Here is a 27316-nt window from a genome sequence, read left to right as displayed (position 1 = left end):
ATTTTTCTTCACATACTTTGTGAAAATTTACTCCTTGCCAAGTGACTCTAGTCTGTCCAATGGAGCTCAAAACTCGCAGCAATAACTGGGCTGGAGGGAGACGTGAATGCAAAGACTGGTCAGACCCTCCCGGCGTTGTTCCGTCCTGCCTTTCAGCAGATCCGCTGCGTTAGCTCACCAGGCAACTGCAGCACCCCGGGTGTTCTCACTCACTGCTCCATCTCAGGACAGCTCTGACAACATGCACCAAATTGATTCCCTGGGAGTTCCCGTCGTGGCACAGTGGTTAACGAATCTGACTAGGAACCATGAGGTTGCGGGTTCGATCCCTGCCCTTGCTCAGTGGGTTAACGATCTGGCGTTGCCGTGAGCTGTGGTGTAGGTTGCAGACGCGGCTCGAATCCCGCGTTGTTGTGGCTCTGGCGTAGGCTGGCGGCTACAGCTCCGATTAGACCCCTAGCCTGGGAACCTCCCATATGCCGCAGGAGCGGCCCAAGAAATGGCAAAAAGACAAAAAAAAAAAAAAAAAAAAATTTTGATTCCCTGATTTATCCAACGTACAGACCTTCAAAGAACTTCAGGGAGCCCTTCATGTCAAGGCGTCGACTCTTTCCTTTGTGCCTCTGCTTAACACAGTTTGAAAAGCTCTCCTGTGGCTGGTGGATCATGTATGACTGTGTGCTGCATTTACATGCAAATACAACTGTACTGTGCTACTCAAACAGATAAAATGCAATTTTCCCTTTAATGGGAAGTGTTATTTTCTAAATTCAACTGAGGATGGATCAGGATACAGACAAAATTTTACTCCAGCTGGTTTTTACTTTCCAAACATGAACAAAATTATAAAACTCCCCTGCCAAACTGAATCTGGCTTTGTTGGGATTTAACTTACCGACCTCACAGCTGCAAGGACATTAATAATTCTTCCATCAAGACTGTGTCCATTTGCAACAATGTCACCCAGAGAGTAATAATCAGAAGACTCTTTAACTGGTAAGTATATCAAAGAAAGTAGCTTGGTGTCCACTTCATAATTGGAACAAACTTTCATCCTTGAGTGATTCTCACTGAGCAACAGCTTACAATGGCTAAATTGCAAACACACACACAAAAAGTTAATATCAAACCATTTTCTACCAGAAAAATACTTTAAGGTTCACAGTTAAATTTTGGTTGTAATTTAAACTACATTTTAAAAAAATTAGCTTAAGGAAATTTAGGAGTTCCCATCGTGGCTCAGCAGAAACAAAATCTGACTAGTATCCATGAGGGCGCAACTTCAATCCCTGGCCCCACTCGGTGGGTCAAGGATCTGGTGTTGCTGTGCCTGTGGTGTAGGCCGGCAGCTGCAGCTCCGCTTCGACTCCTGGCCTGGGAACCTCCATATGCCATAGATGTGGCCCTAAAAAGACCAAAAAGAAAAAAAAGAAAAATTATCCTTTTCACTCTTAGAAACACTGTAGGAACAACATCGTATGAGATTTCTTTGTCTGAACGGTTTTGAGGGCCAATTTGTGCCCGAGTTCTCAACACAGTAGTTGTCTGATCTGGCCCCACACTCTGGGTTTCTGCTTCCCTCTCTGTAAAGGGGTGTGGAAGTACCCTAAAATACGGTGGGGGTGGTCATTCCCACCTCGGGCACGACTGCCCTGCTCGAGCCCTAAATCAAGGCCCGTGCTTTCCTTCCTTGCACGGCGCCCTGCGCAGACCAGCTGCCCAAAGTTCACACACTGAGCACGAGGGGCTCTGCCTTCCAGTCACTCTGCTGCCCAGTGTCCTCCGTGGAGCCTGGGCAGCCCTCTCATCCAGGCCCCCACTTCCTTCCCCTGCTGCTCTTTAGGTGTGAGCCTCATCAGCTCTCGCCCTGTCCCCTTGTCTCCTAAGCTTCGTTCCCCTAGAGTCATCCTCCTCAGGCAGCCAAAGCACACGTGTGAAGCTGTGATTTCCGTGCTCAGAGACCTCCTGGGCTAGCCATCAGCAAAGAGGGAGGTTGGACGGCTGAAGCTGTCTGTGAAGAGATGCTGCTGCTCCCTCAAGCTTCTCCTCCTGCCGTTCCTCTGCCCATAGTCCAGCCACTTCAGATGACCAGGCTACGAAACTGCCATTTTAGAGAAAAAACTGTCAAACATCCACAGTTCCATACAGTCCAAACTACGATGAACTGTTCTGGAAAAGGCTGGAGGTTTCATGTTGTTCCATCTGCCAAGAATGCGCCTCCCACCCTTCATTCACGCACTCATTCCGTAAACGCTCAGTGAGAGCCTACTGTGTGCCAGACCCCGGTCGAGGCACGGGGAAACAGGGGCGAGGCAGACAGACAAGACCGGTGCTCTCACGGAGTTTGTAGGCATGAGAGGGAGACAGACGAGAACAATTAATCAGATAATCCCAGACTGTAGCCAGGGCCTTGATGGTACACATAACACTGTGTCTATGATGAGGTCCTGGTACTGGGGACTGGAAGGGCAACTACAGACAGGAGATGAGGAGGATCGAAGGAGGTGACTTTGAGCTGAAACTGCGATGAGAAGCGCAAACATTCAAAGCAAAGGAGACTGCTCCATGCAGAGGGAAGTGGACGTGCAATGCTGTGAGTGCAGAATGAGCCCAGGGTTCACAAAGGGGAGGTAGTTCCATGCAGTGGCAGAGAAACAAGGTCAGAAAAACGGGTGCAGGTACACATGTAGTCGAGACTGTGGTGCCCACCCAGAGCCCTCTACCAGCCTCACACCTCTCAGCCAGAACCACCTCTCAGCGCACCCCCCACCCTCCCCACCCCCCCCACCCCCCCACCCCCCCCCCCGCCGCCCCGAGTCAGGGGTGGGCTTCAACCAATGACTTGCAAATACTGGCTACAAAAGCCCAGGCCCTCCTGGGCGGGGTTGGGGCACCACTGTGAGGGAGCCCTTTTGCTCAGGCTGGGCCGGGGCTCCAGCAGAGCCTGCCTCCTCGCGCAGCGCCCCACAATGCTCTCCATCCACCATCATCGGCAGGAAGCCTCCGCTAGGCTCTGGCTCCCCAGGACCTGAACTAAGACAGGCAGGCAGGGAAGAAACTTAAACCTGACATGAAAAAGCAGCTAAGTGACTTCCAAGATGTAGCTTTTCTTCTCATGTTCCAGATTTAATGTGACTAGACTCAAAGTTTTGCAAATTTAAGTATGAAAATCAAAGTAATAAAAACAAAGTCATTTTTTCACGTGATCCTGTGTCAAGTGAACTATTCCGTATCAAAGACAAACATTGTGATGTGAGGAAGAACGAGACTCCTAATTTTCAGTTGGGAAGTATGCACCTTTAGGAAGCTCTCTGCTCAGCGGACACACAAAAACTTCTTAGTAACGGCCATTCTGGCACAAAGACTGTTAACTCTGCGCTGGGTTTACCTAGGAGTTGCAGGGCTGAACTTTTCTTCTCTTTCCAAGTCCTTTATCTGGATCAAGGGGTTTTCAATTATCACTAAAATAGATGGAAAAATATGTTATTACAAAAAAGTAACAGGATAAATTTTAAAACGAAGTATACATAACAGCAAACATTACAGTGTTATTTCCAATTTTGAGTTGGTATCATACAGCATTCATAATCATTTTCTTGTAGCACGGTGAGCAATGGAATCCTGGGGTATGACCATCAATTTGCTCTCAGATGACATTTCTTGGTTTGGTTTGGTTTGGTTTTGTTGTCTTTTTAGAGCTGCACCTGCAGCATATGGAGGTCCCAGGCTAGGGGTCAAATCAGTCTACAGCTGCTGACCTACACCACAGCTCACAGCAACGCCAGATCCTTAACCTACTGATCGAGGCCAGGGATTGAATCCACGTCCTCATGGATACTAGCCGGGTTCGTTAGCCACTGACCCACGACAGGAACTCCATCAGATGACATTTTGTTTTTTTTCCGTCTTTTTGCCTTTTCTAGGGCTGCTCCTGAGGCATATGGAGGTTCCCAGGTTAGGGGTTTAATTGGAGCAGTAGCCACCGGCCTACGCCAGAGCCACAGTAACGCGGGATCTGAGCCATGTCTGCAACCTACACCACAGCTCACAGCAACACCGGATCCTTAACCCACTGCTGGAGGCCAGGGATTGAATCCACATCTTCATGGATACTAGTTGGGTTCCTTAGCCACTGACCCCAGACAGGAACTCCATCAGATGACATTTCTTATACTTTGTGTTTAAATCCCAGCCTGTGACCCACACTAATGTTACTTTATCAATTAGTTACACTGAAAATGCCCTCATATAAAACAAAGGCTTTAATTGATTTTTCATTGATTTTTCAACTGTCCTCAGAAAACAATCGTGGTAGAAAGAGCAATGCCTAATCTGGGCCTTGATTTGAGCTCCACAGTTTATCAGCCTTACGATCTAACATTTTAGAGTTTCTTTTTCCTTAAGGTCTATGTTGGACTTTCTCGTGGTCTACTGGGCTAATTCCTCACACAACTATCCCATTATTATTCCTTTTTCCAAATGAAGACTTTGAAGGTCACAGAGGTTAAATGACTTTCCCACGGTGCTCTATCTAGAACATCTAGTGGGGCTAGATTTAGAACTGTTCTGATGCAAAAATCTGTGATCTTTTGACTCCAGCACACTAAAATCCAATTTACTTTTATAAGCATTGACAACTTTACATTTTTAATCCCTTATCCCATTCACCCTAACAACTGTCAACCCAGGACATATTTTAATACCAAAATATGTCTTTAGCTCTATGTAACTAACATTCTAGCAATCATCCAAGGACTGTTTCCACTTATACTAGGCCCTGTGACGTTTGCAAAGTTTTTGGCCTTCCTAGTCCATGTGTTCAATTGCCTTGTTAGTCAATGAGAGAGACACTACGCATAGCCCTGCAAGTTAAAATGGGTGGGTGCTGAGTGAGTAGTAGGGCAACAGGCTATGTGATATTCAGGGTTGGAGAAGAGGAGTTGAACTGTCTGTGTCGCTCTTTCCCTTCTTTTTTTCTGCCATGAAACAGAGCTGGTACGCGAGCTTTCCTGTTTCCTGTATGAAACTAGAGCTGTCATCTACTGAGGGACTAAATTCTACATTTCATACCAGGTACATTATCTCATTTAATATTCACAAGAATCTATAGGGTATTAATTCACAGTTGAGGCCCAACAGGACTAAGAAATTGTCTCAAAGCCACAATGTAAATAAATGTTAGCACTTGGATTTGAATCCAGATTTATCTGTTTTCAAAGTCTTATTCTTTTTCATTTATTATACTACACTGTACCATCAGAGGGATACTAGGGTGGTTTGAGGATACAAAAGATTTGGTATTTTATACTAAAAGTAAAGTTTCTTAAAAATCCCATTACAATTCAAATATCATCTTTTATCGAAATCTATTTAGCCACATTTTTTTATGTTTCCAGAAAGATAAATGATTAGAGCCACAATAGGGAATGATGCAAAATGAAAGAGAAATAAAGCAAAAATCATAGCACTACCCAGTAAAAATATGTGGCTATCACATTTGTTTGCTTCAATGAAATGCTGAAGGCCTTGGGTTATAGTCTTAACACTTGACTTTTTTCTGGTAAGGTTCTTAAGAATAGGAATTGCGTCTAATTTCATTTGGACTCCTTCAGTGTAGCTACCACAAACACATCATGGGAATAAGACTGTAAGAAAAATGGTTTAAGAATCAGTGACAACTCACCACACGCGCCAACTCTAAAGCTGTCAGAAAGGGCTCTGACGTAGTCTTCATTGCCCCAGGATGCTACGTTTACAAAATGGGCTGCTGAATCACGAATGGTGAAACTGAAAGTGTACCTTTCTGATCCAATATCTAAGGGAAAATCAATGTTTTTGTTTTTCAAATAAAAATGTTTAATTTTGAACGAATATGATTACTATGATAAAAACACATGTGGTGTAAAATATTATTCAGATATGAATACTGTAATAAATTATGCTTTTATGAATTTCAAAGCTGCCAAAGTAGATGACTCACCTCGCGGCTGACCCCTCTGCTCCCTTTCCCCAGTTATCTCTATGTTCGGAGGGAAACGACACATAGGTTTGAGCCATATACAGATATGAGCTTAGAGTCTCCATTTCTCTCTTACTATTGTTATAAACTACGTCATAATTCAGATCTAAATTATTTCAAATTGAATAAATGTGCTCTATTAAAAGACACCACTAGGGGTCAGCAAGTACTTTTCTTCCCAAAATAAAATTTCTTTATTGCTTTTGCTAATTAAAAAAGTAATACAGGAGTTCCCGTCGTGGCACAGTGGTTAACGAATCCGACTGGGAACCATGAGGTTGCAGGTTCGGTCCCTGCCCTTGCTCAGTGGGTTAACGATCTGGCGTTGCTGTGAGCTGTGGTGTAGGTTGCAGACGCGGCTCAGATCCCGCGTTGCTGTGGCTCTGGCGTAGGCCGGTGGCTACGGCTCCGATTCGACCCCTAGCCTGGGAATCTCCATATGCCGCGGGAGCGGCCCAAAGAAATAGCAAAAAGACAAAAAAAAAAAAAAAAAGTAATACAGGAGTTCCTGTCGTGGCGCAGCGGAAATGAATCCGACTGGGAACCATGAGGTACCAGCTACGGTACTAGCACAAAAAACAGACGCATGGATCAATGGAAGAGAACAGAAAGCCCAGAAATAAACCCACTTACTATGATCAATTCATCAACAACGGAGGCAAAAATATGCAACAAAGACCACCTCTTCAACAAGTGGTGCTGGGACACCAGACAGCGCTATGTTATATTAGAATATTCGCTAATATCCTACGGAAAAATAGACTTTAAACGGATTAAGGACCTAAATGTAAGACCAGATACCAAAAACCTCTTAGAGAAGAAAAAAATAGGGAGAACACTCTCTGACATAGGTCGTGGCAATATTTTAGTGGTTCTATCTCCTAAAAAAAAGGAAATAAAAGCAAAAATAAACAAATGGAACCCAATTAAGTTTTTGCACAACAAAGAAAACCATCAACAAAATGAAAAATCACCTACCGAATGTGAGAAATTATTTGTAAAAGATATGACTGATAAGGGGTTAATAGCTAATACAAATATATAGATAGATAGCTCATACAACTAACTCAGCATCAAAAAACAAACCACCTGATCAAAAAATGGGCAGGAGCTGTTTCTGTTGTAGCTCAGTGGGTTAAGAACCTGACTCGTATCCATGAGAATGTGGGTTTGATTCCTGGCCTTGCTCAGTGGGTTAAGGATCCGGTGCTGCAGTGACCTGTGGTGTAGGTCGGATCCTGCATCGCTGTGGCTGTGGTGGAGGCCAGCAGCTGCAGCTCTGATTCGACCCCTGGCCTGGGAACTTTCATCTGCTGCATGTGCGGTCCTGAAAAGGAAAAATAAAAAAAGAGGCAGAAGAACTGAATAGGTATTTTTTCAAAGAGGAAATGCAGCTGACAAACAGGCACGTGGAAAGTTGCTCGATATTGTGCTCATCACCAGGGAAGTGCAAATCAAAACCAACTTGGTGTCACCTCAGATTTTCAAAAAGATCACAGACAGCAAATGTTAGCGAGGATGTGGAGAAAGGGAACCTTTGTGCACTGTCCGTGGGAATGTAAACGAATACAGCCGCCACTGAAAACGGTATCAAGGTTTCTCAAAAAAATGAAAATCGAACTCCCATATGGCCCAGCAATTCTACTTCTGGGTATATATAGGAAAAAAGCAAAACACCAATTTGAAAAGATACATGCAACCCGATGTTCACAGCAGCATTATTTACAATAGCCAAGACGTGCAAGCAACTTAAGCATCCATCAACAAATCCAGCAAGAGGACATGGGTTCAATCCCTGGCCTCGCTCAGTGGGTTAAGGATCCCACATTGCCATGGTGTAGGTCACAGACGGAGCTTGGATCCTGCGTTGCTGTGGCTGTGGCACAGGCCAGTGGCTACAGCTCTGATTCAACCCCTAGCCTGGGAACCTCCATATGTTGTGGGTGCGGCCCTAAAAAAACCAAAAAAAAAAAAAAAAAAACCCAAAACCAAAAAATAAATGAATGGATAAAGAAGATGTGATACTCACACACACACACACACACAGGAATATTACTTGGCTATAAAAAAGGATTTTTTTGCCATCTACATCCGCATGGATAGACTTGGAGGGCATTACACTAAGTGAAATAAGTTATACAGGAAAGACAAAAACTACATGATATCACTTATATGAGGAATCTAAAAAATACAACAAACTAGTGGATATAACAAAAAACAAGCAGACAGATACAGAGAACAAACTAGTGGTTACCAAAGGGAGGGCAACAAGAGGTACAAACTATTAGGTATAAAATAAGCTACAGGGATAAATACAACACAGAGAATATAGCAAATATTTTATAATAACTATAAATGGGATATAAACTTTAAAAATTGCGTTCTGTCTTATTAGGGCCATGGCGGCATATGGAGGTTCCCAGGCTAGGGGTCCAATCAGAGCTGTCGCTGCCAGCCTATGCCACAGCCACAGCAACTCGAGATCTGAGCCGCATCTGTGACCTACACCACAGCTCAAGGCAATGCAGGATCCTTCACCCAAAGCGCAAAGCCAGGGAATCAAACCCGCAACCTCATGGTTCCTAGTTGGTTTCGTTTCCGTTGCGCCACGATGGGAACTCCTTTTTTGCTTTTTTGCTTTGTAGGGCCACACATGGAGCACATGGAAGTTCCCAAGCTGGGGCCTACACCCCAGCAACAGCAACACCAGAGCCAAGCTGTACCTGTGAATTAACACCACAGCTTGCAGCACCCCTAGATCCTTAACCCACTGAGCGAGGCCAGGGATCAAACCTCTATCTTCACGGAGACTACGTAAGGCTCTTAATCTGCTGAGCCACAGTGAGAACTCCTGTAACTTACACAATATTATGTATCAACTATACATCAATTACATAAAAATTTTAGAAAGTAGGAGTTCCCGTCGTGGCTCAGTGGTTAATGAATCCGACCAGGAACCATGAGGTTGCGGGTTGGGTCCCTGCCCTTGCTTAGTGGGTTAAGGATCCGGCGTTGCCGTGAGCTTTGGTGTAGGTTGCAGACGCGGCTCGGATCCCGTGTTGCTGTGGCTCTGGTGTAGGCTGGTAGCTACAGCTCCGATTGGACCCCTAGCCTGGGAACCTCCATATGCTGTGGGAACGGCCCAAGAAATGGCAAAAAGACAAAAAAAAAAAAAAAAGAAAGTAATACAGGAATTCCCGCTGTGGCACAGCAGTTTAAGGATCTGGCATTGTCTCTGTGGCAGCTCAGGTCACTGCTGAGGTGCAGGTTCTATCTCTGGCCCCTCACAGTGGGTTAAAGCCAGGAAGCACATCTCCAAAAAAGGAATACTGTACATGTAATTATAAAAAAAGTAGTCAAATGTTACAGAAATGGTCCCTTACCTGCACAGTCTGATAGGTGAACATTGTATTTCATCACTGTAGTTTTAGCAAATATTAAGTATGACATTTTTCTAATTTGCATATTTTAAATTATTCCTTTTACAGCTTACAAAACATATGCAGAACTTTTTAACCTATTCAAATGATAATTCTGATCTAAATTATGGTGAAGGAAAGTAAAGAGACAAGTGCGTATGAGTGGGAGATGACATCTTTGTTACTTACCTCAAAAATGACAACAAAATATATAAAATAAGACAAAAACAAAAAAGCCTATCACTCTACCATGAGTCAATTAACAGAGCCACAATTACTCAGGTGATTCTAATAAATCTCCTGTCAAAATTATTGCCTGGCGGACTAGAGCTCTGATTCCCTCAAGCTGTGCCCAAACACTTAACCCTTTAATAAAAAGCACTGACACTTTAAAAGCTAATAATAGCCACTTGCTACTTCTGGCATTTTATATGGTATCTCTGAGGGTAAACTCCAGAAGTGTGAAGGTCAATTGATTTTTAAAGTCCAATTTTCATTTCGAATTATGTTTCCGTAGTCCTAAACTCTTTTTTTTTTTTTCTTTTTTTTTTTTTTTTTTTTGTCTTTTTGCCATTTCTTGGGCCGCTCCCACAGCATATGGAGGTTCCCAGGCTACGGGTCGAATCGGAGCTGCAGCCGCCGGCCTACGCCAGAGCCACAGCAACTCAGGATCCAAGGCTCATCTGCAACCTACACCTCAGCTCACAGCAACGCCGGATCCTTAACCCACTGAGCAAGGCCAGGGATCGAACCCGCAACCTCATGGTTCCTAGTTGGATTCGTTTCCACTGCGCCATGACAGGAACTCCCGTAGTCCTAAAACTCTTGTTCAGTTGCTTGTATGAACCACTGTATTTTCCAGATACGAAAGACGATTTTCTTCACTAAATTGTCGGGCTGTTTGAGTAAATACATAGATGCTGCTGCCACTCGTCTCTCGCTCGACACTGTCACAACACATCCCTGCTGGAGAACCCTCGTCCCTGCCACTCCGTCTTCTGTGAGGTTTACCTGTGCACTGGCAGCTCTGAGGCTGATGTTGACAGTCAATATGGAGTTCTTACTGTGTGTCACACACCCTTACCCTTATGAGCTTTATTTAATTCCCATCCAGCTTTATCTCCCCCGATTTCACAGCTGTACCTGGGACAGATCTCAGATGACACAGTGACTGAGCCCAGGCAAGCGAGCTCCAAGCCTGTCCTCCCGATATGATACTCTGATCTCTGGGGATGATGAGACCTTTACCCTGGGTCTTACAGAGCTGAGGTGCTCAGTAGACACACGCCAATGCACAGTAACGAGCTGACCAGTTTACCTAGCTCTCTTAGTACTATTACACAGCCGTTAAAATTATGTTTGAGAAACAGCAAATAAAATCATTAAAATGATTTTAATGCCATTGAGTACTTTACCATGCAACAGCAAACATGGCCATTGCTCTTAAGGAGTTAAAAAGGCATGAGAAATTTAATCACTTAAATATATTTTGTTGTAGTCATAAGCCATAGTTGATGAAAAGTGAAGCAAAGAGTTAAATAGAACTCAGCTTTTTCTGTCTGGAAAGCCTTTGACATCTGTTTTTCCAATAACTATGCCGATTATTTTCTGAAAAACAAAAAGGTTATAGAAGACAAATATTAAACACAGATGTAGATGGTAAATTTAATTTCATGGACTTGATATATTTTACTGGCTCTAACAAACATTTTTTAGTAGGAATCATTTAAATGTCTTTATTCCAGACAAACATCTAAAAGAATTTCATAAATGTTAGATTCTACAGGAAATAGCACAAAGTAATAAGACAGTTAACTGCTATTACAATCATTTAATACTTAGTGTGTTTCTACTTTATTTTCAATCACTAGGTGGAGCACAGTAACTGCCCTATGCTATCAATCCTTACTGAATTCATTCAAAGCACATGTGTCATACAATTTAATTTGCCATGGTCTTCAAAGCTCTCTTTTATATAGAGTTTTCTAACGATCCACATAAAACTGCTTAGCTTCTTAATCCAAACAAGCTGGACAGTAATAAAAATTAGACTGTAACAAAACTTGCATACTGCTATTAATAAATCTAAACTCTAAAGTCCTAGATCTTAAACCTTAAAGACATTAACATGTTCTTAAAATGTTTAATGTTCTCTTTAGTGACTAACAAAGAAAAATTAAATATTTTAAAAGTGTTTTAAGAAATAGGAGTTCTCGTTGTGGTGCTGAGGAAACGAATCCAACTAGTAACCATGAGGTTGTGGGTTTGATCCCTGGCCTCACTCAGTGGGTTAAGGATCCGGCGTTGCCGTGAGCTGTGTGGTGTAGGTCGCAGACGCGGCTCGGAACCCGAGTTGCTATGGCTCTGGTGTAGGCTGGCAGCTGTAGTTCCAATTAGACCCCTAGCTGGGACCCTCCATATGCCATGGGTGCAACTCTTAAAAAAAAAAAAAAAAAGAAAGAAAGAAAGAAAGAAAAATAACTACCTTTTTCTGAAAGGGGAACTTCTATCACTAATTCTAGCAACTGATTTTAACCTTGCAATAATCTATAACTTTTAAAGAACATTCACGCTTTTAATACTACCACATCTTAGCTGAGCTATTAGCTAGCTAGTCTGATTACATTTATACACATTGCTATTATTTCTTTAAATTCCATATGCATTCAGATCTCACTGAATTTTGTTGAGGAAACAATAAATGGAAACATTGAGTAAAATTTCCTAACCAAAGAGACAATTGACAAATAGTTAAACTTTCAAAAAAAAACAGCAATAATTTTTTTTTTCTTTTTAGGGCTGCACCTACAGCATATGGAAGTTCCCAGGCTAGGGGTCAATTCGGAGCTACAGCTGCTGGTCTATACCACAGCCACAGCAATTCGGGATCTGAGCCACATCTGTGACCTGCGCCGCAGCCGGTAGACACGCCAGATCCTTAACCCACTAAGCAAGGGGCTAGGGATCAAACCTGCATCCTAATGGATATTAACTGGGTTCTTAACCTGCTGAGCCACAATGGGAGCTCAAAAAAAGGCAATACTTATTTTTAACATTAATAAACTTTCAATTGCAAAATACTAAAGTCATGTAAATGTATCGCATTTCAAGAAATCTGGTTTGCAAACTCCAAATGTAAACAGCAGACTGCTCCACACAGGAAAGTTAAAGGAGTATGATAATTGCTTTATTATAACTTCTTCATCTTATAAGATAATTGCATCTAAACTTCTTTTAAATAAATAATGATTTTGGCAATTCGAAATGATCAAATTCCCCTACAACCAGTACCCCCAGAATGAATTTTCATATGATCAGAAATTTCAGAAATACACTTGTTATGGGAGTTCTCATTGTGGCGCAGAGGAAATGAATCCGACAAGTATCCATGAGGATGCAGATTCAATCCCTGGCCTAGCTCAGCAGGTCGGGGATCTAGTGTTGCCATGAGCTGAGGTATAGGTTGAAGCTGTGGCTTAGATCGCTCATTGCTGTGGCTGTAGGCCAGCAGCTGCAGCTCTAATTTGACCGCTAGCCCGGGAACCTCCACATGCTGTGGGTGCGGCCCTAAAAAGGAAAGTAAGAAAGAAAGAAAGGAAGGAAGGAAGGAAGGAGGAAGGGCGAAGGAAGGTAAGAAAGGCACTTGTAATGTACCTATATGTCATAAAAGCAGCATAATGGCAAGTACCTCAGTCTGTAACTTGGACAATTAGAGAATGAATAATCCTGAACAAAAATGTTTTAATTTTACAGTGCTAAATTTGAGTGGCTATTAAATATTAAAATAATACAAATAAACTTTTAGTCAAGACATGGAAATAACCTAAATTGTCTATCAAGAGATGAATTTTGCGCGCGGGGTGGGGGGGTGGTTAGGGCTGCATCCACAGCATATGGAAGTTCCCAGGCTAGGGGCTGAATCAGAGCTACAGCTGCCAGCCTACACCACAGCAATGCAGAATCCAAGCTGCGTCCACAACCTAAACCACAGCTCACGTCAACACCAGATCCTTAACCCACTGAGCAAAGCCAGAGACCAAACCTGCGTCCTCATAGATACTAGTCAGATTAGCTTCCACTGAGCCATTATGGGAATTCCCAACAGATGGATTTTAAGACGAAGTGGTACATTTATACAATGGACTACTACTTAGCTGTAAAGAACAAAATCATACCATTTGCAGCAACATGGATACAGCCAGAGATTATCATACTAAGTGAAGTCAGAAAGAGAAAGACAAATACCATACGATATCACTTACATGTGGAATCTAAAATATGGCACAAATGAACCTAACTATAAAACAAAAACAGACACACAGACATAGAGAAAAGACTTGTGGTTGCCGGGGTGGGGGGCAGGGGAGTGGGACAGACTGGGAATTTGGGGTTAGTAGATGCAAACTATTACATTTAGAATGGATAAACAACAGGAACTATATTCAATCTCCTGGGATAAATTATGATGGACAATAATATAAATATAGGAATTCCCACTATGGCTCAGCAGTAACAAACCCAAATAGTATCCATGGGGATGGGGGTTTGATTCCTGGCCCCACTCAGTGGGCTAAGGATCTGGTATTGCTATGAGCTGTGGTGTGGGTCACAGAGGCAGGTCAGATCTGGTGTTACTGTGGCTGTGGCACAGGCCAGCAGCTGCAGCTCCAATTCAACCCCTGGCTGAGAACTTCCATGTGCCATGGATATGGCCCTAAAAAAAACAGTATAAATATATAGATATATATGTATGACTGAGTCACTTTGCTATACAGCAGAAATTGGTACAACATTGTAAATCGACTATCTTTAATTTAAAAAAAACAAACTTTTGATCACTTTTAACAACCTCTAGTCATACCTACAATCTCCTACTCTGTAGACAAAAGAAAGACTAATTTTCATTTAGCTGGCTCAAATAAGAAGAAGTTTAGGAGTGCTTAATACCTAACAATCACACTAATGCAATGAGTTATCTGTATACTTGTTAATTATACAAGGACCTGTTGAATGAAGCAATAATGTTGACATAATGTAATATTACCACCTAAAGTTTCATTAGAAAACAGCTGAACCTCTCTCTACACCTCTGAAACCTACCAGATTAGCCATATTTGGATGCAGATCTGAAAGTGCAGTGAAGTTCTTTGATACAATGGAGTTGGCCATTATTCGATCTGCATTTTAGAAAATATAATCATTCAAAGGTATAAATTAAATAATTGAAATAACCTTGAAAAAATCCAAGATTGAAAAAATAACTTATTTAGGAACCTACTAGATACTTTATTCTTTCAGAAAAACTTTTTTAATTTTATGACTGTAGCTGCAGCGTACCAAAGTTCCCAGGCCAAGGACTGAATCTGAGCCACAATTGCAACATACATCACAGCAGCTGCAGAAACACTGGATCCTTTCACTGCCAGGCCTGGGATGGAACCCACTGCTTCACAGTGACCCAAGCCACTGCAGTCGGATTCTTTTTTTCTTTTTTTTTGTCTTTTTGCCTTTTCTATGGCCGCTCCCAAGGCATATGGAGGTCCCCAGACTAGGGGTAGAATCGGAGCTGTAGCCGCAGGCCTACACCACAGCCACAGCAACGTGGAATCTGAGCTGCGTCTGCGACCTACGCCACAGCTCACAGCAACGCCAGATCCTTAACCCACTGAGCAAGGCCAAGGATCGAACCCGCAACCTCACGGTTCTTAGTCGGATTGTTTTTTTTTTTTGGTTTTTTTTGTTGTTTTTTTTTTATTTTTTTATTTTTTGTCTTTTTGTTGTTGTTGTTGCTATTTCTTGTTTCTTGGGCCGCTCCCGCGGCATATGGAGGTTCCCAGGCTAGGGGTCCAATCGGAGCTGTAGCCACCGGCCTACACCAGAACCACAGCAACGGAGGATCCGAGCCGCGTCTGCAACCTACACCACAGCTCACGGCAACGCCGGATCGTCAACCCACTGAGCAAGGGCAGGAACCTCATGGTTCCTAGTCAGATTCATTAACCACTGCGCTATGACGGGAACTCCCACTTTTTTTTTAGTTTTGAATGATAAATTAGGCTTCAATTTTTAACTTTCCCTTTTTTAAAAAATAATTTAGCAATGTTTGAGCACCCTGCAAATTTAGTTTCAGATGAAAGGTGATTCAATGGGACATTGGCAGATTTAAATATTTATTACTATGGGAATTCCTGTTGTAGCTCAGCAGGTTAAGGACCTGACATCTCCGTGAGGGTACAGGTTCAATTCTTAGCCTCACTCACCAGGTTAAGGATCCAGTGTTGCCACAAGTTTTGACATGGGCCACAGCTGCAGCTCCTATTCGACTTCTGGCCTGGGAACTTGCATATGCCGCAGGTGCAGCCATAAAAAGGAAAAAAAACTAAAATAATAAATATTTATTATTATAAGGCGTACTTTTATTTTTTTTATTTTTTTTAAATGTTTTGTAAATGTCTAATTTATTGTCTTTTTTTTTTTTTTTTTTTTTGGCTATTTCTTTGGGCCGCTCCCACGGCATATGGAGGTTCCCAGGCTAGGGGTCCAATCGGAGCTGTAGCTACCAGCCTACACCAGAGCCACAGCAACACAGGATCCGAGCCGCGTCTGCAACCTACACCACAGCTCCCGACAACGCCGGATCGTTAACCCACTGAGCAAGGGCAGGGATCGAACCCGCAACCTCATGGTTCCTAGTCGGATTCGTTAACCACTGCGCCACGACGGGAACTCCTATAAGGCGTACTTTTAAAAACATAGCAAAACTCTATTGTAAATACCTCAAATCATGCATTTCATTGCATTGCATGTGGGGCTATCTTACCACCTCACCTCTGGGTGGTAAGCTCCAGGAGGGCAGAGGTGGCAACTTACATATTTTTTGTGTACCTTTCAATGCTACCCTACATCTAAAAAGCACTCAATAAATATCAAATAAATGAAATGGTGTCTTGTCCCTCAGTATCATCACTAGAAAAGGTTTCAGTGTAGTAACAACTGTCAACTATACCAAACCAGCAGATTTACCCAATTTCACCCCACACTCTTTACCAGTGAACACACTCACCTGCAGGCTTCACTTTCAAGACATGCGCCATAACATGAGTTTCAGGATGACTGTGGGGTCAGTCAACAAGGCTTCTGAATTTCAGTGCCACTAGGTGTGGGACTTTAAGGCTTCTCCAAGGAGAGAAAACCAAAACGCCTCCAGCTGAGATAAGAACTTCCAGACCCTTATCTAATCCCGCCTGTCTCACTGTAATCGTTACCATGCCCCTAAGGACCTCTCCACCCCAGCAACCTGGCCCACGCCTTCCTGCCCCCCACTAGAAAAGGTACGTAGTCCACTCCTTACCCCCCCACAGGGGCAACACATGCCCCCAGCCAACCAGCAAGTGTATCAGAAGACCCCGTCCATCCCCAACCAACCAGCAGGTCAGCAGGTGTATGGCAAGACCACTTCTCGCACTTCTTCGTCTTCAGGCTATAAAAACAGACACGACCTTGGGCCCAGAGTCGGCTCTCCCTGATTAGCAGGAAGCTGGCCCACTATGTTAACAGTGTCTCTTGACTCAAGAAACTTGTCTTTTCTATACCTTCCTTTTTTAAATCTGGAAAATTCTTTTTCCACCCATATGCAGAGACCACAACAGTTTGTAGTCAAATGTTTTGCCATTACTGAGATTTAATTTCCTCATCCATAAAGTACGGATAATATCCACCTTTCAGAGTTGCTGTGAGAATTCAGAATCATGTTCAGAAAGTGCCTAGGCGCCTTATGTACCTACATAAGGCACCTACATAAGGTGTTCAGAGGGGCCTGACAGATAAGAACTCTGCTTTTCCTTTTTAGCCAGTGTAATAGTTCCTGCACTCACGCCCGAATAAACAACCAGAATTACGCACTGGTAATGTCCTACTCAGTATTTGCCCTAGGCTGATCTGGCTCACTACGGAATTTCAGTCTCTGCAATACCTGCCAAACCCTGACAGATTCATTCATTCATCCATCTACTCGACAAACTTTTACTGAGAGCCTATGAAGTGCTAGACGCTTGGGGATGGAAAGGATAAATTAATTATTCAGTAGCCAGATTTTGCATAAAAATACCATCTACCTACCCATTAAGTGAGTTCTCCAAATTTTTACGCCTTAACATCTCTTGGTAGTTTGCCTATCCACTTAGGGGCTAGCACATGAACTCTCTGAAGTTCCTTCACTTTCTACTCTTATTCAAAATATACGGTGATATATTTTAGTCTATCTACCAAAAAACCCCCAACAACTTGCTTCTCTACATGAATTTTTGAGAAATACAAAACTGACATGAAATAAAGAGCTCAGTATGTGATAGAGATTACACGACACAGCAGCAACTACCATCCCTTCTACTTTCCAAAGGTATTTTAAGCATATGTCTCCTTTTCTCCAATGGCATCTCCTCAGCCCAAGGCTGTTATTCCTCATCTAGAGTTCGGCATTTACCTGGTTCTATACATAGTTTATTCATTTCACACTTGTGGGTTTAGTGTCTGATATGTATCAGGCCCTGAATTAGGATGGGGACGGGACCTAGATGCAAACTATTACATTTAGACTGGATCAACAGCAAGACCTCCTCAGAGCCTCAGAGAGGAGCAAGGGAAACAGAGGGCCGGATGTGGGACTAGATGTCTGCAGCCTCAATTTTACAACCCAGATCCTTCACCAGGGTGACGGAGAGAGGAGGTGGTACTGGAACTAGTCCGTTAGGGTGACATGGTGGCAGTGTCACAGGGAGTGCCTGTTATGAGCCTGGCCCTATACTACAGACCCTAGATACACCGTGACCTTCTCTGACGACCCCTCGACCCTGCGCTCCCAAATTCTCTTCCCTGAGTTCTGAGGCCTCCTCCTGCTTGGACCAGAGCCTGGCCTGACCTGGCCCGTTCCTCCCAGACCCTCCTGGTCCCTTGGTCTAGGTTTCAGAGGATGTGGTAGGGCCCAAGCCCCTCAAGCGCCTACTTGCTGGAGCTTCCCTCCAGAGGACAAAGCTGCATTGCTTGGTCCTCACTCTGGGTGTGGCTCTGGCACAAGAGAAGGGGACTCTGGACCCAGAGTGGGAGGAAGCACTGTTAGCTGCTGGCTCTGAGAAGGCAGCTGGCCCAATGGTCAGCTGAGGGTGTCAGTCAGACCCTTAGGGCAAATGCTACCAACTTTCTGACTCTAAAGCCATGGTCTCAACTTCTGAGCAGCCAGAGTTAGTCAGTTTGAGGCCTGGGATGGAGGAGCTGAGAGCAGAGCGGTAAAGGTGCAATTGTCATAAACTTGCTGACTTTTTTCCAGGAAGGGTGTGCATGCGTGTTTGTGTTTGTGTACATGCACGTGCACCTGTGTCTGCTTTCCTTTCCTGTCAGTACAACAGTTACTCATGGGGGCCTAGCTGCCAAGTCCCGCACTGGTACCCTGGAGCTCTGGAGACTTTGCCATCAGAGGATTCCATCACCATCCACTCCGTCACCATGAACATCTCCTGTTCACTGCCCAGACCCAGAACAATCCTCGCCAAGTGCTGCCAAGCCTCCCTCCTAATCATCTCTTGAACGGGATCACTGCCCCCCATCTCCAGACCTGACCTCTCTCCGCTTCAACTTTTGCCTCCTTTACCTCTTGTCCACACAACTGAGAATTCTTTAAAAATTCAGATTGTCTCGTACTTAAAACTCTCCCCAGCTGCACACAAGTAAATCCAAACTCTGCTGCAGCCTTTTCAAGGCCCAGCTGATCAGGCCTCTGCCCATCTCTTCCTCACGTCCCGCCACTCCCCCTCCCCTTGATAAGCACTCTCCAGACACCTGGCCGCCCTCCTTCCTCAGTGGAACCTGGGCCTGGCACACCCGGCTCCCTCTTCCTCCGGCCAATCCCACCCTCGGGAGCCTCACGAGACGGGACCTTCAGCATTCGCTGGGTCTCAAAGAGAAAACTTTCGTGCTTTTCTCCTCTTTCAAGTGTCCCCCAGCCTGCACTCCTAACTGTCACGGGGGTGCTGTCTTTCTCCCTCATTACAGGGTGGGGTCTGTGACACAGGGCTGTGCCATATCTTGCCCCCATGGTCTCCCCACAGTGCCTAGTTAGTGCCTCATGCAGAGCAGCTGCTGATTATTTGCTGACTAAATTAATGGCATAAATCAACCTGATTTGTAATTTGAGAATAATACTGTTAATTGTACAATCTTTTGAATAAATAGAATTTTAGTTTCCAGCTAATTTTACATTTCCATCCAGCATTTAAATTCTAGAAATCAATACAGTTTACATCCTGCTATTCTAAATAAACAGGACTTCCAGAGAGCTAAGCAATGATGGTCCTACAATTTCCTATTTTATTCTACAGACCTGTGCTGGGGCTGCAACAAAGAAGTACTCTTTATGCAGTCATTGCTGTACATGGAATTTCCCCCAAACTTCCATCACAAACCAAAGCTTTTTTTTTTTTTTTTTCCTTTTTGGCTGCGCCCACAGCATGTGAAAGTCCCCAGGCCAGAGACTAAACCTGAGCAGTGACAATCCCAGATCCTTCACTCCCTGAGCCACAGGAGAATGCCACACTCAGACAAAATTGGTCATTTTCTCCCTTAGAGGGGAACAGTTGGTCAATTATCTTTATAAATCCATTTCAGAAGGGTAGTTCTTCGTTTATGGCTTCAGTGGGAACTTGGCAAGTTTTCTGCATTTTGAAATTCTAGCTGACTTCCAAACACTCTGGGGTTGTCCATAAGAAAACTGGCCCACGGGCCATCACACTGGACATCTCCCCGGCATGGAGACAGACAGACAGACAGAGAGACAGAAAGATGCATATTTTGCATTCAGATACCATTTCCCATAGTTTGTAACTTCCTGCCCGTCTCACACGGTTGCGCCTTAGGGATGAGACGTCGGGCACCGGGCAAACAGGAACTGCACACCCCGCGTGAAATGCGACTCTCCCCGCTCACCCCGTCTTTTAAAATGATTCCAACTCCGTGACATTCTGCGGAAGGCAAATCTCTAAGGACGGTACACAGCCCAGCTGCCAAGGGGGGAGAGGGGAGGTGGGCTGGGCCCGGGTCGGGGGTTTGCTCCGAAGGCTCCTGGAAGCGCCTACCCGTGTCCCTGCGCGTCTGTCCGCCCACAGAACGTCCAGCACCAGCCTCGGCCCCCGCGGAAGCTAAGAGCAGTCTCCGGCCCGGATTCATGTTGAGTCCCTGCAGGACGAGGGTACATTCCGCATGGATCACACCTGCGCGTCTACACCGGCGTCCACACCCCCCAGAGCTGTCCGTGTCCCCACGGGACTCCGCCCCCGGATTCGAACTGGAAGCGGCCGTTGTCGGCCCACTTCGCACCTGGGCGTGTCCACGCACCCCAACCCGCCGGCGGCCCCCCGCTTCCGGAGACCCCGGCGGCCCCAGCGAGCTCCGGACCGGCGGCCGGGATGCGGGCGGGCCTCGCCTCAGCCACTACCCGCCGAGCCCGCGGGCAGCCGGGAGGGAAGGCCGCCCCCGCCACGGAAGCCCCGGCCCAGAGGCCCGCCCTGGGGAGGGACGAGAGCCCGCTGCCCGCCGCTCCCCGACTTCACGTCAAGCGCCCTCGCGGGCAGCTCCCCGGAGCGCCGTCCCAACTCAGACGCTCCTCGCGCCCCGAGAGCGGCCCGCTTACACAGGCTCCACCCGCCTGCCCGCCTGAGTTCGGCTGTTTCTCCACAGAACGCGCGGCCCACAGCCAGAGGAGACCACCGCCCAGTGAGGCCCACCGAGCGACCGTTAGCGCAGGCCGCGCCCCCGCCCCGCCTCCACCCCCACCCTGACTCTGTCCCGCCCCCTGACCTCCGACTCCACCCATGGTCTGACTGCCCCGCCCCCTAATCTCCGGCTCCACCCACGGCCTCTGTCCCGCCCCTGACCTCCGACTCCACCCACAGCTTGACTGCCCCCACCCCTCGACCTGCGACTCCACCCACGCCGACTCTGCCCCGCCCCCAAACCTCTGACTCCACCCACGGCCTGACTGCCCACTCCTAGACCCCACTCCATCCTAGCCCCGAGTCTGTCCCGCCCCCAACCTCTGGCTCCACCCACCCCCTTACTCTGTCCCGGTCCCTGACCTCCGACTCCACCCACGGCCTGCTGCTCCACCCCTCGACCCTTGGCTCCACCCACGCCGACTCTGTCCCGCCCCCGACCTCCGACCCTACCCACTCCCTGACTCTGTGCCCCCCTTCGACTCCACCCACTCCCGCCCTACGTTCCGCCCCCGCGCCCTGATTCCGACTTGGGCCCTGCCCCGTTCCTTCCAGTCCCTCTCAAGTCCAGGTCTTGAGGAGCGTGGCTTTGGGGAGACTGGGGGCGAGCTGGTCCTTCAGACTCGAGGGCCGTCCGGGGTGGGAGTCCGGGGTGCTAAGACCCGGGCGCCAAGCAAGATGCTTGGGATCTTTTCCGCTGAAACACGGCAGAAATGCAGCGGAAAGTGCAGCAGCTGAATACACACACAGACGAGAAACCGGGGAAATCTGAAAAAGACTGGGTGTGTCTGCCTCAGTAACTTGATTGTGATCTCGGAAGAAGTTCTGACTGGGGAAAAGTGGATCAGGTGTAGTAGCCTCTCTGTACTTTTTTTTATACAGCATCTGATGCTGTATCTCAATTGAAAGAAGAGTGCGTGGGACAAGGGAGACTGCGGAGTTCTCTCATGGCTAAGCGGGAGGATCCGGCGTTGTCACTGGTTGCTGCTCTGGCGCGGGTTTGATCCCTGGGCTGGGAAATTCCACATGCCACAGGTGCTGCTAAAATAATGCAAAAATTAAAAAGCTTTGAAAAAAGGGTTCATGATTGCTGATGAGGCTTTTAGAAGGGGAGCTGATTAGACGTTTAGAAGGGGAGTGGTGCTGGATGCAGACCCTCGTGGGTCATCTCTTGGGGAGTGTGAAGTAGGCCAGGTTGCTCGATCCATAATGCTATTTTCCCGATGTTTATATCATTTCCCGCACAGAGATATACGCTGTGTGTATAATTTGATGTGCTAAATATTGGACTTAGGTAAACCTGACAAAACACTTGCCAGCGTTTTAATTACTACCATCTGCAAATCTTTTTAATCTAATGACTTACAATTTTTGTTCATAATAGTACTAATCAGGGGCAAATAAGATCCCAAAACTAAATTCTTTAAATTTGTTACCAACTGGAGTTCCCCTCGTGGCGCAGCAGAAAGGAATCCGAGTAGGAATCATGAGGTTGCGGGTTCAATCCCTGGCTTTGCTCAGTGGGTTAAGGATCCAGCGCTGCCGTGAGCTGTAGTGTAGGTTGAAGATGCGGCTCTGATCTGGCGTGGCTGGGGCTCTGGCGTCGACCTGCAGCAGCAGCTCCAATTAGACCTCTAGCCTGGGAACCTCCACATGTCGCGGGTGCGGCCCTAAAAGGACAACAAAAGACCAAAAAAAAAAAAAAATTGTTACCAACTGCTATCCACACATAGCATTGTTTAAATTATTGAGCTTCTTTCTTTAAAAGGAAAATCCACTTTGGTACTTATTACACAACCATACACTACAAAAGAAAAATACAACATCAGGGGCAAGTCTTACATTGGTATCAAAACATAGTTATTTTTCATCCTTTGTTACTTTGTAATTTCCCAAATAATAGTGGAAGCAAAATAAACTACCCGCATTTTCACCATTTAAAATTTAATAGTGGGAGTTCCCGTCCTGGCTCAGCAGTAACACACCCGACTAGTATCCATGAGGACACGGGTTCAATCTCCGGCCTCGCACAGTGGGTTAAGGATCTGGCGTTGCCGTGAGTTGTTGGTAGGTTGCAGATGAGGCTTGGATCTGGCATTCCTGTGGCTGTGGTGTAGGCCAGCGGCTGTAGCTCTGATTCGACCCCTAGCCTGGGAACCTCCATATGCCACAGCAGCCCTAAAAAGACAAAAATTAAAATAAAATTGAACAGTGAAAGCTTTAAAATGTTTTCCATATTCCTTTCCAGTCATTGTCTTTAAAAGAACATATCTTGGAGTTCCCGTTGTGGCACATGGGAAACGGATCTGACTAGTACCCGTGAGGATATGGGTTCGATCCCTGGCCTCCCTCAGTGGGTTAAGGATCCAGTGTTGCCTGTTGAGCTGTGGTGTAGGTCGCACGTGCAGCTCGGATCCCGTGTTGCTGTGGATGTAGTGCAGGCTGGCAGCTGCAGCTCCAATTCCACTCCCAGCCTGGAAACTTCCATATGCCGTGAGTGCGGCCCCAAAGAGAAAAAAAAAAAAATCTTAATCTTTCTAAAAGAATGAACTGGCATTTTCAGTGGATTCTAAAGGGAAAAAAAAGATATAAAAATAGTTTGCATGCCTTTTTCATTTTTGCCTTACTGGGGGAATACGTTTTTAAATGTTTGTGTGCATTTTTTCAGATTCTGGTAAATTCATTTTTGCTGAAAGCTACATAAGATTAAGCAAGCATAGTCAGCCTCACCAGTACAGAACAGGCGTTTCTTATGACATGCTGCTTCAAAAGAGAAGCCTAAAAGACGGGGACTGTTGGATATTCATAATGAAATTGGGACCCCCTCGGCGCATAAAGAATTCACTTCTTCTATTCCTTATAGAAATTCTGTGAACCCGCTCTGTTCTTAACAACAGAATTGGCTTGTTGATACCTTTTGGATGGGTGTGAGCAAAAGCGAGGACAGGGGATGCTAAACTTGCCACTCGATGGAGAAGCCACGTGAACAAAGGTCCCCACTGAAATGGCCTGTGTATCTGGCTAAAGAAAGGGCATGAGGCTACACCCGTCCCCTCCCCGAAGCATGCCAGCTGTCACACACCACTAGAGGCATGCCACAAAAGGGTGACAGGGGAGACACAGAGTGATCGACTTTACACGGAGTGATGACTTTACACCTACTAATCGGTAGGGGGAGATTGACAGTTTAATGACCTCCAAGGCTGCCTTTTATTTAGCCAAGGACAAAATAACTGTTCTAAAGTTCGTGCCCTGATGACAGGATCCCTCCCAAGAGCTGAAATGCTGACACCTCAGTTCCTGGTCTCCCTCCGCACTCTTCCGTCTGTCCGGGGACCAGCCAACATTTCCACGGGGTGTAGATGCACTGATGTTTACAGATATCGGTGTAAAGTTTTGCAGAAGGTTGTCTAAAGAAGGGGAGTGAAGTGACCCGTGGATGGGGGTGCAGAGCTCAATGTGGAGATCAGGCCCGGGGGCAAAACGGAGCTGCTGGAGAGCTCGCGGAGCGCCGGAGAGGCAGAAACGGAAGAGACAGAGTCCAAAGGCCATCTGGGGGCTGGATTCAGGAGAACTGAAGGAGTATTGATTGGGAAAGCGAGCGTATGAGACCACGAAGCAGAAGCGGCTCTGGAGCCTAAGGGCTGAGAAGCCAGGAACATGCCAGGCGAACTCCTGAGTCGGGACGTGGGGAAGAACAGACCCCTTCTTGAGTCCGAGGGGTTCAAACAACAAAAACCTCATTTGCTTCACGAGCAAAGCAACTGCAAGCGGAAACAAACACTGCCGATGAACGGAAATAAAAATCCCGGTTGAGGAGTTCCTGTCGTGGCGTAGTAGGAACAAGTCCGACTAGGAACCATGAGGTTGCGGGTTCGATCCCTGGCCTCGCACAGTGGGTTAAGGATCCGGCGTTGCCCTGAGCTGTGGTATAGTTTGCACACGTGGCTCGGATCTGGCTTGGCTGTGGCTGTGGCTGTGGCTGTGGTGTAGGCCGGCAGCTGTAGCTCTGATTTGACCCCTAGCCTGGGACTCCATAGGCTGTGGGTGCGGCCCTAGAAAGAAAAAAAAAAAAAAAAATCCCGGTTGAACTACAAAGGGAATCTGGAAAACCCACTGAGAGCCTGATCCACAGGACGTAAACTAAAGTGAGGAGGGGGGCTTGGGACGCACCATGGGTTATCGTGCCTCACAGAAACGGCGTTATTTCCAGCTTGAAGGTTTGTGATGACTCTGCCACAAGCCAGTCTGGGGGCACCATTTTTCCCACCGAATGCGCTCACTTCCTGTCGCTGTCTCACATTGTGGTAATTCTTGCAGTATTTCAAGCTTCTCTTTTTGTTTGTTTGTTTGTTTGTTTTTTAGGGCCACTCCTGTGGCACATGGACGTTCCCAGGTTAGGGGTTGAATCAGAGCCACAGCCACGCAGGATCCGAGCCTCATCTGCAACCTACACCGCAGGCACGTTGGCCCGCTGAGCAAGGCCTGGATCAAAGCCTGTCGGATTTCTTTCCGCAGCACCATGACGGGACTCCCTAACCTATGTCATTATTGCATGTGTCATGGTGACCTGCAATCTGAGATCTTAGTTGTTGCTCCTACTACTTGCTAAAGGCTCAGGTGATGGTTAGCCTTTTTTATCCATAAAAAAAAATTGTTTTGGCTTCTTCCAAGGCATGTGGAAGTTCCCAGGCCACGGATCGAACCCGTGCCATAGCAGTGACAATATCAGATCTTTAACTGCTAGGCCACAGGGGAACTCACAGGCTTTGGTCTTTGTTTGGCTTATTTTACCTGTTTAGGGGTTTACTCAGAACTCAGTACCCATCTGCATTGCTCACATGTTGGGCAAATGCTAAAGGAAGCAACAGAAAACCGCAATTGCAAAATACTTTTTATTTTTTGCTTTTTTAGGGCCGCACCTACAGCATATGGAAGTTTCCAGGCTAGCACTCAAACTGGAGCTCCAGCTGCCGGCCTACACCACAGCCACAGAAACACCAGATCGGAGCCATGTCTGCAACCTACACCACAGTTCATGGTAACACCGGATCCTTAACCCCCTGAGCGAGGCCAGGGATCGAACCCACGTCCTCATGGATGCTAGTTGGGTTTGCGAACTGCTGAGCCATGATGGGAGCATCAGGTTCCTTCTAGTTCTCTCTTAGTTTGCTGGAATGATCTTAGAAGAGTTACTCAACTTGTCAAATGTAAATGAACATGACTCCTCCTCCCCACTCCTTTTTTTTGGTTGCATCTGTGACCAGAGCCACAGCAGTGACAACGCCAGATCCTTAACCCCCTGAGCCACCAGGGAACTCCTTCCTTTTTAAAAACACGTAAAGATCATAGCTGGTGTAGTCATCCCTGTGACATAACGGATGGGAAATTACGGAGGCTTACATTCTCTCGAGAACGGTCACTAAAATGGGTTGCAGAATACTGTAAGTGGTAATCCTGGCTGAGGCAGGCCATGAAAACAAGGTGAATTGGCCTTACATTCTCTTGTTCAACTCAACTTTCCCTAAATCAACACAGAAGCAGCAGGGAGTTGTCACAGCTTTTCTGGGGGCATCGGCGTCCGTCCTTGTCAGAGCCCAGACAGAAAGGGCCATGCAGGGCCCTGAAGCCTCAGCAACACCCTCTGGATGTTACCAAGTTCCACAAAGGGGACAACCACAGGTCATCGACGAGGAAATTCTTTCCCTCGAAAAGATGTCCTCACACTTTTTTTTTTTTTAGGGCCGCACCCATGGCATATGGAGGTTTCCAGTCTAGGGGGTCCAATCCGAGCCGTAGCCACCAGCATACACCACAGCCACAGCAACACCAGATCCGAGCCGGGTCTGAAACCTGCACCACAACTCACAGCAACGCCGGGATAACTTAACCCACTGAGCGAGGCTAGGGATCGAACCTGTGTCCTCATGGATGCTAGTCAGATTCGCTTCCGCTGAGCCATGATGGGAACTCCCCAGTCCTAATATTAACAATGGGAGTTATGAGAAGGCCTGGGGAGTAGTATGGGGAATGGATGAGAACCATCTAGCCCACAGGCAATGGAGTCATTAAAATTGAAAAAATGGGGAGTTCCCGTTGTGGCGCAGTGGTTAACGAAT

At 46.1% G+C, this 27316-nt stretch overlaps 1 protein-coding gene across 6 annotated transcripts in view; it reads right to left on the bottom strand.

Moving 5' to 3' along the window:
- The window catches only part of MEIOB (meiosis specific with OB domains), a 40485-nt gene extending 19223 nt beyond the window's left edge, over window positions 1–21262 (bottom strand). The window contains exons 1-7 of one of the 6 annotated variants that reach the window (XM_021086801.1): window positions 21116–21262; window positions 20562–20661; window positions 14539–14615; window positions 10989–11046; window positions 5684–5815; window positions 3389–3461; window positions 896–1091 (exon numbers count right to left, since the gene is read on the bottom strand). In XM_021086801.1, coding sequence (XP_020942460.1) covers window positions 896–1091; window positions 3389–3461; window positions 5684–5815; window positions 10989–11046; window positions 14539–14615; window positions 20562–20652 — 627 coding nt within the window. In that variant the 5' untranslated portion in view covers window positions 20653–20661; window positions 21116–21262. Of the gene's footprint in view, window positions 1–895; window positions 1092–3388; window positions 3462–5683; window positions 5816–10988; window positions 11047–14538; window positions 14616–16501; window positions 16612–20561; window positions 20662–20802; window positions 21082–21115 lie in introns of those variants that run through there. The other 5 variants (XM_021086802.1, XM_021086803.1, XM_021086804.1 and 2 more) reach the window with 5 other exon arrangements.

This window comes from Sus scrofa, chromosome 3 (assembly GCF_000003025.6).
Source record: "Sus scrofa isolate TJ Tabasco breed Duroc chromosome 3, Sscrofa11.1, whole genome shotgun sequence".
In the NCBI taxonomy this organism is placed as follows: domain Eukaryota; kingdom Metazoa; phylum Chordata; class Mammalia; order Artiodactyla; family Suidae; genus Sus; species Sus scrofa.
Note: the sequence above shows the minus strand (reverse complement) of the source record. Positions and strands in the feature narration are given on the sequence as shown.